The 12,377-nt window shown below is 39.6% G+C and overlaps 1 protein-coding gene across 2 annotated transcripts in view; it reads left to right on the top strand.

Annotated features, from left to right (window-relative positions):
• The window catches only part of LOC109467633 (sodium channel protein type 2 subunit alpha-like), an 80,783-nt gene extending 72,034 nt beyond the window's left edge, over positions 1-8,749 (top strand). For both annotated transcript variants that reach the window (XM_019765668.1, XM_019765667.1), the window contains exons 26-30: positions 1,378-1,490; positions 2,364-2,447; positions 4,268-4,454; positions 5,394-5,908; positions 7,337-8,749. In XM_019765668.1, coding sequence (XP_019621227.1) covers positions 1,378-1,490; positions 2,364-2,447; positions 4,268-4,454; positions 5,394-5,908; positions 7,337-7,963 — 1,526 coding nt within the window. In that variant the 3' untranslated portion in view covers positions 7,964-8,749. The remainder of the gene's footprint in view (positions 1-1,377; positions 1,491-2,363; positions 2,448-4,267; positions 4,455-5,393; positions 5,909-7,336) is intronic.
• Positions 8,750-12,377: the final 3,628 nt, after the last annotated feature.

Raw genomic sequence — 12,377 nt, 5'->3', positions numbered from 1 at the left:
TGAAACTACTCTAATGCAGAGGTTCGGCTTCTTCTCGTTTCTTAGTGATGTTAAAAATATAATTTGAAACGGGTTTGTATAGTACAGGATGATCAAAGCGCATAAGAAAGATGAATTTTTCAATATTAGACAAGTATTGGAAGTATGGAAACGTACTTGTAATATATCTAAAAAGATCATTTCTTTCATTATTATATAAACTACAATAAATAAAGTGGGCCTCATCTTCTACTTTGTTTGAGCTACAAAATTGGCAAATCCTTTGCTCCAGAGGTGTACGGTTGTGACTTCCTGTTTCGATGCTGAGTAACATTTATCGCCTTCTGCTACATTCGTATATAGTCACCAGACTCGCTATGGATACCTTATTGCCTAATTATCAAAGGTATCTCATGGACAGTTGCACCAGCCACATACAAGAAGCCACTACGATGGCATTCGTTTTTGTCTTTGATAACAACGTTCATGTGTGGACGGCCTTTTAAGGTATTATTCTTAAAATGACATTCAGGTAATATTAAAACGTGGGATTACCTGAGTTGCCTGTACTATAGAAAACTACTAATACCTTCTGTATAGACTGTATAGAGTGCTGTGTTTCTCCTAGTGTGAAGTATATGTATCAGTTATACGGCCATGCTTTGACGGCTAGTAGAGAGCATTTCCATTTCATTGCTCACTAATTGTATAATCCACATATAACTCACTAATCTACATATAACATAAAATGTTACTTGAGGTTTTTCACATTATGTATGCATACATGCTTTATATGTAAATCTAAATATATAAATCTAAATCTAAACATATAAATCTAAATATATATACACACAAATTGTTACTTGCTACTATATGTACACAAAATGTTACTTGAGGTTTTCCACATAATGTATATACAGAGAAAGAAAGAGAGAGAGAGAGATACCATGATATCATGGCTTTGATATGTTTCCCACAACTCAAGTTTTTCGCGTGCAAACTGTGCAAGACATAGAAACGAAGGTATAGAAACGAAGGTATAAGATCTTTCCCACTGACAAAAGCATGTATACTTTTTAATCAATGAAACAGGGTAGTCCTACTTTTTGCCGTCCCACAAACATTATTTCGTTTCCATCCTTTCTTATGCGCCAATCAGGGCTTGATTCTTTTTCCAGCATACGTAGTCCGTAGTCGTGTTTGATTTGAATGCAGATCAATGGCGTCACTACAACAGCTGTGTGGTGCATCTGTAGTACATAAGCAGGCAACAGAAGAAAAATAGCCCTGACCCGCTCTTGACACGAGAAAAGAGAAACATACCAACTCATAAACGATGTTTTAAATCAGACTAGAATGTGCGTTTGCTCACATGATTTATTTGCTTTGCCTACTCAGGGGAGGGAGGTGACTCAGAAGACCTTTTTATGACGGAGGACCAGAAAAAATACAGGAAGGCCATGAAGAAGCTTGGATCTAAAAACGCCAAAAAAGCGATACCAAGGCCATCGGTAAGAAATCGCACATTCAATTCCGTTTCGTTGTAAGTTTTTTGTTTCTGGATTTTTCTCAACAACCTTTACATTTCTTATAATTTTCTACCCACAAGGATGTCACCCCATAGAGTGTAACATTTTACAACAAACCACTCGAGTACAAACATTCCTCCACTACATAACTATAGCATGCAAGTCTCTTGTCGATGTCTGTACGTCTCCTCCGAGTCACTAAATACACAAACCCGTGTTGCAATGCGCTCAGTAATTAAGGTGGCCATTACTAGCGTGGGTCTTTCAATCATTTTGCAGTGATATTGTGAAAATTGGTGTACATGTCACAAGCTTATATACGTTTTCTCAACTACTAGATAATGAATTTAATTCACTTATGTTTCTTATGTTGAGAAATATTTTCTTGCCAGGGGGATTTTCAAGAAAATTCAAGAAACATTCTTCAAAGACTTTGTATGTTGATTCTTACACAAAGAATTTTATTCCTCTTTTTTCCTAAGAAAAGAAAATATTTCTACTATCATGCTCACCAACAAGAATCTTAAGAATTTTTAGAAAGTTTACGGTATTTTTTTTCTGCTATAAGAAATCTCTTCTTGTGTACAGAATGGTTTTCTTGGTTCAAGAACAGCTAGCTCTTAGTTCAAGAAATATTTTCTTGTGGACAGAATCGTTTTCTTGCTACAGTAAGAAATACATGTGTTTCTTGAATTTTCTTGCTACGGGGATTCTTAAATTTCCTGTTGAAAGAATAATTTTCTTGCTATAAGATACATTTTCTTTGTACAAAAAAGAAGAAAGAAAAACAAGAAAAAGCATTTTTGGTAGTGTAGTCCAGTGTTTGGTTGAGATATTTGACTGTCTCTCTTGCAGAACTGTGTACAAGGCTGGTTCTACGACACGGCGTTGAACACGAAGTTCGACATCACCATCATGGTGTTCATCTGCCTAAACATGGTGAGTTTGTTACAAGTGTTGTTTTATCTATTAGGTCTCTTCTTCTGAATCTTTTAGTTTTTTTTCAACAGAGGCCAGTAATACTTAGTCTCCACCAGACTTCGTTTGCGGGGTGAATAAATCGTAGAAATCGGTATAAAAAGGGTATTAATTGGCCAGAGAAGGCAGCCGGCCAGAAAAGCTCCAGCTCCCCGCCAAGAAAAAAGTAATACTATATAATGACCCAACCCTGCCGACTTAAATTAGATAACATAAACTACCAGACTTCAGTAATGTCCTGGCAGCCGTGCAGTGTACATGGGGGGGGGGGAGGCCAGTCTAAGACAGTTTAGCTTGTCAAGTAAAAGTTACTCTTCAATACACTTTTAAATGAGACAGCAGATAAGAAATTGTCTGGTTGCACATAAAGAAGTTAGATCTGCCGGTAACCCAGAATGTGATGTATTAGTAATGACAGCACTGGTTTCAATGTTCTGGCTTGTATCATAAGATATTGGCTGGCGGTTACATGCCCAGTTCTACATACAGCACCTGAGTGTTTACATCAGCAAGTACAATGTAGGCACCACATTCACAAGCCATATTTTAGACACAAAACTGCCAGAACTAATTCAGCTGTGAGAAAAACATTTCAAATTGCAAGTAAAGATACAATTAGATTCTAATTCAAGGGTATTTCAGAGCTATGTCCTTGGATAAAACTTTGACAGGGCTGTATTTGAGAGTCGAAAGGTTGATTTTCCAAACTGAAAGTTGAGACCCCAGCAGGTGAGAAATGGAATGAAACAAAACATGTAACATTAATTTTGAAATACAAACGTGAGTAGCAAGTAAATAATCTGACGTATTTAATTTCTAAAACTTATTCATTACTATTAGATACAATTTTTTGTGTATGTGTGGCTAATTTCTTCCCAGAAAATGGGGGCGCCCCATACAAAAGATCCGCCACTGTTGACCAACGTTGAACGATATGATATCACTAAAAGGAAACAGATATGGAAGCAAGGACTAGAATACAGAAGTGGACGGTAACATTACATGGTCAGAATTTACCAATAGTATACGAGGCAAGCGTTATTTTATACCAAGTTTTAAGAACTTTGTTCATACACGACATAAATCATGTCAGATTATTTATCTATCACTTTCTTTTGTATTCAAAACTTTAAAGCTCCTTGCCTCGTATTTCGCCATCTACATGTATTTCATTTTATAGTACAAAAGTAAACTTGTCGGGCTTCGGCCACTTTTCAAGAGTTCATGAAAGATAGTCAGGGGTCTTGTTTATACTCATAGATATGCGTTTTTTTTACATTCATTTAGTTCTTGAAATAATTAAATCAGAATATGCGATAAGTGAAAAAGTTGTGGTATCTCCCTGATAGCACCCTAAAGTCTAGTTTGTAAGGTCAGCTTCAGCTGATTTAATGCAATTCACCAATTTCACACTTCCCATAATGCCTAGTAACGGTCACGGATATGACGTAAGACCACCCCCTCCCCCTTCCTCGATGTAATATTTCCAACAAGTTCTATCGGCAAACTGGTGAACTATTGTAAGTTTTGAATTATTTCTCTAGTATAAAGCGCATGCCTTTTTGTTGGAATTAGAGAAAATGACGTACCTTCTATCGTTCTACCTTCTACCGAAGACTCTCCTACTCGCACGGTCACATTACGTATATCATAATATTACATCGAGGAAGGGGGAGGGGGTGGTCTTACGTCATATCCGTGACCGTTACTAGGCATTATGGGAAGTGTGAAATTGGTGAATGCGGTTTTTCAAAATATAGTATTTTGCTTTACATTTTTAGGTGTCTATGATGATTGAGCACTACAGACAGAGTGAAAAGCTTAAAGAGGCGCTGGAACTTATCAATATCATTTTCATCGCTGTCTTCACATTCGAGGCTGTCTTAAAGATTGTAGGACAGCGGTGGTACTATTTCAAGCAACCCTGGAATATTTTTGACTTCGTCGTTGTAGTGATGTCACTATTAGGTAAGTAAGATGTCTCATACAACTTATACAATTCCTGTACTTTATTAGCGTGTAACACATGTAATCTATGGCGGGTGCGACATTAACAGACACCATTATGCATACCAGTGAAAACATAGGACTTATCAATATCTGGAATGTGATTTTTATTACTCCATGAAGGAGGTATCTCCCCTGCAGGAGTATTGTGTTCTGTCGGTTTCTCGTGTTCGCAGCTAACACACAGGGTTCCCTTTGTTTCATCGGCATGTAATTTTATATGTCGTCCGTAGGCATGCTCGTGATGATGCACGTATGTTTATATTTACCGTAGCTGTTTTCGTGGCCAATGTAATATTCCAGAAGCACCCTTTTATGTTTTTTCTTTTTACCGTAGCAGCTTTCATATCGGAGTAAATGCACATTTCAGAAACACCTGTATTTTCATAATCCCGTGGGATAGGCCGTAGCTTAAGTAACTGTGTCGTAGGCGAGGTTCTGAAAGCAGATATGGTTTGCACCTACTAGGATATCGTATCAAATAAACAACGAAGTGGGATCATGTGGGTGGCGTAGCGGCAGAGCGATCGACTCGGAACCCAGAGGTCCTGGGTTCGAGTCCTGACATGCCACCGATCTTGTGCCCTTGGGAAAGGCACTTTACACGACTTTTCCCACTTAACTCAAGTGGAAATTAGTATTGTTCTGTATTTGTTCTCTGCGTTGGTGACGGCATAAAATAAGCTGATATAACTTGAGTGTGCCGTCACCATGTCCAGTCATGAAATATTGGAATAAAAAAAATAACACTTAGCAAATGAAACTTTGAAAGATAATGTTATCAAAGATGACTTTGTTCATCTGTTAAGAATGCCGTGTTGTTGTGTACATGTAACTACAAAATATAAAACTTCACGGAGAATTGTCGCCTATGGACACTTGTTTTTCTCTTGTTTTCAGGTCTAATACTTGCTGACTTCATCGCAAAGTATTTCGTCTCACCAACATTGTTGCGAGTGGTCAGAGTGGCTCGAATCGGACGGGTGCTCAGGCTAATTCGTGGTGCAAAGGGAATACGGACCCTTCTATTCGCATTGGCTTTATCTTTACCAGCTCTTCTGAACATCGGATTGTTGCTGTTCCTCGTGATGTTTATATTTGCCATATTTGGCATGTCAAACTTTGCTTACGTGAAAAAAAGTAACGGCCTGAATGATGTTATCAATTTTGAGACATTTGGAAACAGCATGATAACTCTTTTCCAAGTATCTACGTCAGCCGGCTGGAACGGGATCTTGGACCCACTTATAAACGATGGTCCTCCGAACTGTGATCCGTCTGCGGACACACCATCCTCCAATGGAGACTGTGGGAATTCCGGAGTGGCTATATTTTATATGGTGGTGTATCTAATGGTCAGCTTCCTTATCGTGATAAACATGTACATTGCCATTATTCTGGATAACTTCAGTCAGGTGGGTATTTACTTATTTCCATGTTTAGCATACATCTATTCGTGTTTAAAGTTAAGACTTTTGGTCCAACACAAAAAATTCTCACCTAGAGCTTTCGACCAGTCACTCTGGTCTTCCTCAGTAGACTGACCCAGTGAAGCTTGTCACGTTGCTTCTTTGAAGTCAACACTGGGTCAAAGGTATCTGGTAGACGATGTCGGCCCCCGTCGCGGTTCAAGGTAGGGTGATGGGCCCTAATGTAAATGGCTTCCTTCACCCCTCTCAAGAAATAGTTCAGTGTCTAAAATCCTAACTGGGTCAGTCTACTGAGGAAGACCAGAGTGACTGGTCGAAAGCTCTAGGTGAGAGAATTTTTTGTGTTGGACCAAAAGTCTTAACTTTAAACATGTAACTACCAACACAGATGAACTTTCATGATAATACATCTATTCAGTTCCTGTGAAAACGTTACAAACTGCTACCACGTCTTATATTTGAACTTTACTATTCGACGGTTAATAGTAAATAGTTATGACTCCCCCTCCAGACATGGGGAATACTGTTTTTCTTCATTGAACGTGGTTTTGCCCGCTACTTCAAGACGAATTTGTATTGAATATAACCATTCTTGCAAATTCTGCAACTTTGACTCAAGAAACTTTAAATTATGTGGACTATCTTTCACAAGGACAACAATACACGTGCGTTTGCCCCCAGTCAGTAATGCATCCGTACGCGTTTGGAGATTTTTTCAACGTTCTCAAGATTCGTAATCCACCAAATGAACGAGATCGTGCCAAAATCGATTTTTTAAAGATGAAAAAGAAATAGAGGAAGATTAGATTTCTCTTCTTCCTTCTCCCCCTTTTCTTCCTTCTCGTTTCATTGACAGAGAGGGTACAGTATGTTGGGTTCGCTTCAAACTACTCCCGTCAATTTCGTGGCAAAAAGCTCAAATTTTAAATGTTGGTCTTCTGTCGGTAAGTATGGTGATATGTTGAGTCCTACTCATAAATCAACCATACTTATATCATGTAAATATGGTCCAATGAATGCAGTGGAAAATGAAATACATTTCTTTGTTAGCCAGTGTCCTCACTATGAGACTAAAAGAAACAGATTATTTCAGACAGTTACAACAATCTCTCCATCATTTCGTCATTTAGAAGATCACCAAAAAAATACGTTTCTACCAAGATCACAAAACCCACTAATTATGCAGAATGTGGGACTATTCATTATCCACTGTCTTCAAAGAAGAAGTCGAACCCCATAATAGCTAGCGTAGTACATTTGTGGTAGAAGTAGAAGTTTTTCCAGACAGATTGTTACCTGTCTCCTGTTACTGTATTGCAATGAGTATTATACTTGATTGTACAAGCAATTAGCCTTCGGGCATGATTTTGCAAATAAAGTTTCTATATATAGGTCTTTCATTGCATTTTGCAGGTTCGACAAGAGGTTGAGGAGGGAGGGGTGACAGAGGATGACGTAGAGATGTTCTACGCTGTGTGGGAACGTTACGATCCGGATGCCACCGAGTATATTCAATACGAGCGTCTCTCTGACTTCGTCAACGAATTAGAACCACCTCTTCAAATCAAGAAACCAAACAAAATAACATTAGCCTATCTGAATATCCCAATAATGCAAGGGGAGAGAATATACAGCAAGCACCTGTTGAAAGCGTTGACCAAATTTGTTTTAGGTACAGTTGGGAAAGAAGACGATGATGATGAAGAGGATGTGCCTGGTTCAGAAGAAGAACATAAGATGAAAGAGATCCCGATATCATCAACATTGGTGAAGAGAAGAGAGGAAGTTGCTGCTCGTGTTTTCCAAAGGTGGTATCGAAAAATCATGAGTGAAAGAAAAAAGAAACTTTTAGACAACCGCACTTCCAACGAACTGACTGAACAGGCGAGTATGGAAGAGCCAAAGCCTAGTCCAGGAGAGCGGAAGCGAAAACAAAAGTCTACATTACCTATCATTTTGAAACCTACATTGTTAGATCCAGCTAGCTTAATCAAATCACCAAAACTTACAATTAGAGGGAAAAAGGATACCAATAGGTGATTTCCTTCGCACGTGGAACACGTCTGGGAGTTGGAATGTTGAGACCACGGGGACAGCTGACTCTTTGGGCGACAGAAATTGTATTGCTGCTAAACAGCTATTACTTTTCAACCGAACGGAAGTTTTTCGTATTTACTCTAGACGAATTTATTTTTATAGTAAAATTATTGACATGGTAACATATAAAAATATTAGAGGTAGCTCCGTATATGCCATATATCCACACATGTGTAACAGTGTACGCGTGATGACAGAGTTTGCCAATAACAGCAGACATCACAGACACAGATATTTATCTTTGATACACAACTGGTTCAGGAATTCCAACTAATGGGTCTGATAGAAAACAATGTTAACTTGACCTGGATGGCACCAGAGTTTTTGTTAGATGTGTACGAAGGAAACACATGGAAAAAGTTTTATAATTCTAACGTTGCACTGCATTGTCACGTACCAGACTTCCAGATAAATTGCGTCAAAAGTATGGGGTGTTGTGAAAGAATCTAAAATAAGCTAAGATGCTATGTCAGTTCATTGATCTGTCTCTTCTGCACTATAGATATTATCCATACAACATGGTGTGGGGAATAGAGGATGCTGATTTGCCGAAACGACCAAAAATAGAGAGCTTCCCTTGACTGCGAACTGCCTTCATTGCCAGCCACATGGTGATGCTAAGAGGGCGCAGCTACGATATTGTAGTTGATATTGTAATGTGTTTAAAGTTAAAACTTTTGGTCCAACACAAAAAATCAGGGCCCATCACCCTACATTGAACCGCGACGGGGGCCGACATTGTCTACCAGATACATTTGACCCAGTGTTGACGTCACACTTCAAAGAAGACACGTGACAAGCTTCCCTGGGTCAGTCTACTGAGGAAGACTAGAGTGACTGGTCGAAAGCTCTAGGTGAGAGAATTTTTGTGTTGGACCAAAAGTTTTGACTTTAAACATGTAACTACCAACACAGATGAACTTTCATGATGATATGTAATATTATCTTTAAGAACGATTTCGGGTACAAAAATGACTGCGAATTTTGTAACTCGCCATTTTTCTGACTGAATGTACATATGAACATATCAGTATTTAAGGGAACATCACGTCCTTCAGTACCTCTTTTTATCTCACCCTAGTATCTTTATCTGCAGCCCTGGAAACGTGAATTGGAAAATATGATGTTTGGTATATCTTTTTCTAAGACACAAAGGAATATCATGATCAAGATCCATGCAGGAATGTAGTTAGTGGTTCGATCGATATGACTTTATTAGCAAATAGCAGACGAACAACATGAAGTGGTGTCTGAAATACCTTTGCTAATTAACATAAAATGAGGAAAATTACGTTGCAACACCTATCAATAAAATTACATTGATTCACGAAACGTATATTACGTTGATAAAATATTAAAATTTAGTAGTACTAGGTCAAATCTTAATTAAAAGATATGAGAATAGCGTAGGATCATCTGCACGGTTCACAGTGCTGCTAGTAAAATTACAAGAATACAAGTGTATTAAGGTAAGTAAGTCTATATTTGGTTTATGATTTGTTTTTGCAGATATATGAACCGAGTACACAAGTTTGTAGTACACAGATTCTGGTTCACAATAGCGCATATGCCATTTGGTACAAGTGTTTAAGCAGTCTCTGATAATCGTTACTACAGAGTCTGGTTGTACAGGGATGTTGCTTGATGTAAAAACGATCTTTTGAGACGTTCGGTTCTACAAGGAGGCAGTGTGAGTTGGTGGTGCTTCCTGAGAGTTCTTCCAGTCCGCCGCTGTCTGTCTGTCATCTGTGACCATATGATGCAGCGGATGGTCACTGGAGCGCATCTGGTTGAGGAGTGCAACTGCTGCGTCTTCACGCCTGGACTGGAGAGTGGGCAGGTTATAGACCTTTGCAAAATATTAAGAATATGGAGGATCAATGGCGATGACGGTGATGATCATTCCTCGACAAAATTGAAAACAGTTTTCTATCGCCATGAATTTTTTTATAATAGTGCAATGAATTGATCGCTATTTCTTTCGACGTACTAAGACATTCAATTTGATGTTGTACTCATATGTCCCCTGTAGAAAATAATGAGCCTGAAAAATGATACGGACATCATGGTTATAACTGGCTATTGCGAAGGATAAAAGTCAGACGAAAAGCACAATAAGTAGTATCTGACAGACACACTTGCTTACTTGCTGAAAAAATTGGCGCGATTAGCCAAATTCACAGAATTCACTGCCAGGAGAGTTTACTAGCCAAGCAATCAAGTATAATGGGTTGGCGATTGTTCATGTAACGTTGGTGAAGGTTACTTATCCAGGGTAAAGATAAATTGATAAAGCCGTTAAATCTTTTCTAACTGGTTAATTGAAAGTTTAATGCGTAAACGTTTCAAGTACCATCCGGTACTCTTCATCAGTACAAATGTAGAGGAAATTTCCGGTACAAGAATCGGTTGAAGCTGGTGTGTTACGCCGAAAGGCGGCTATACAGATACAGATACAGCAGATTATGAGAAACCGGACACCTCGAAACGTTCGTCACCTTTTTACCGCGCACTACCACAACCCTTCTCGTGGAAGGGACCCCAGAAAGTGCGAAATGGAACGAAATGGAACGAACTGAAACGAAATTAAACGAAATATGTATGAAGGAAAGACGTTAAGCCGTTCGTACGTTGGAACGGCGACGTTAGTGTCCGCTCGACGTCCGAACGGCAACGTTAAGATTGATGGTATTCATTTCGTTCCATTTCGTCCATTTCGTTACATTTCGCACTTTCTGTACACCGTCGTGGAAGAATTGATCTGCGTACCGACATTACCGTTCTGTATACATTACACATGCTACATATCATTATTAACGTAACATCTTATGTAATTTGTAGTAGTAGTAGTAGTAATGGTTATTGATAAAACACGATACAAATCGGCCTTGCAGTATACACTGAATTGCGTCGAATTTTACATTCCACATACTCAGTAAAACTAACACCCTACGCTAATATAATACATATACAAGTATATACAAGTAACATTCAATAATTGACGACATGATTTTCCATACTATGAATAAAGCGAAGTGGTTCGACATCAAGGACATTAAAAACAGCATGTGAGACTGCTCTCAAGTCAAAACAGTTCATAACAGTTCAGTTTACAGTTCATTGAGGAGTTTAGCCAACATCGGCTTCGCACTCTTGGTGTATCTTTTTGGTCCCTCTGGCCTGGGAGTACTGGAGCGAGTTCCTTAGCTGTCGACCGTGCAGATCTCCCCGCGTCGGAGGAAGCCAGCAACAGAAGCGAGGCGACTGTCTAACCTTTTTTGCAAAGTTCAGGCAAAGATTGTATCTGTGGTCAGAAAGAGATTCAAGTTCCAAAGTTCCCAAGGCTTCCGGGTATGATGTGTACTGCCGGCCCAACACAATCCTACAAGCACGTTTCTGGACAGGGGGGAAGAGATCTTCTCACCTGTTGCTAGTGATGACGTCATACCATCCCGTCCACGCCAGACGCGATGAACGCCCGTTTTGGAACGCCAGAGAGGAGGTTTTTATGGTTTCCCTTCCTTTACGGGACGGGATGACCCCGTGACCCGGCGGTTGTCCGTCCGGTACAAACCTGTCGCCTAGATGCGCCGACCAAGCGCAAGAGTTTTCACCCTCGTGTTTTCAACTCGACCAAAACGGGCGTTCATCACGTCTGGAGCGGACGGGACGGTATGACGTCATCACTAGCAACAGGTGAGAAGGTTACAGGTGCAGATGGCTCCAGCTGTCCCACCTATCTCAATATGCGTAAGTGGTAACGTTGAAATAACTATATTAGCTTTTTGAGTGGGTTACCACTTTGTGTTGGCACTCGGGCCGAGGTGGCCAGCATAGTGAATAGTAACAAGGCTGAGGCAATAAAAATCATTGCCAAGGCGACGACTGAATGATATATATTATTTCATGTGGTGGAGCTAGCAATCTACATTACAATTATCAGAAAAACATATTTCCCTATGTTATAAAGACATGCACGTAGTGAAATTTACAGGCTGGGTGGAGGAGGTGTGGGGCAATATACCAAATACACGTATAGGTCGCTCGCTCGTCCATGGTGGTACACAACCGACCCTAGCGTCCGTTAGCAGCACTGCAGCGTCCCCGTGTGTGAGGGGTAGCGCATAGGGATTTTTACCGAGCGCATCCTACACTATTGAATATATTGAGTATATTGAAATGTCAAGACAGCAGCTTAGTATCTACATTACATACCATAAAATAATAATAGGCAAATAGCTCTAATAACACACACACGCACACACACACACACACACACACACACACACACACACACACAACACACACACACACACACATACACACACACACACACACACACACACACACACACACA

This window comes from Branchiostoma belcheri, unplaced genomic scaffold (assembly GCF_001625305.1).
Source record: "Branchiostoma belcheri isolate BF01 breed outbred unplaced genomic scaffold, Haploidv18h27 scaffold185, whole genome shotgun sequence".
NCBI lineage: Eukaryota > Metazoa > Chordata > Leptocardii > Amphioxiformes > Branchiostomatidae > Branchiostoma > Branchiostoma belcheri.
This window is presented reverse-complemented; position numbering and strand designations above follow the sequence as displayed.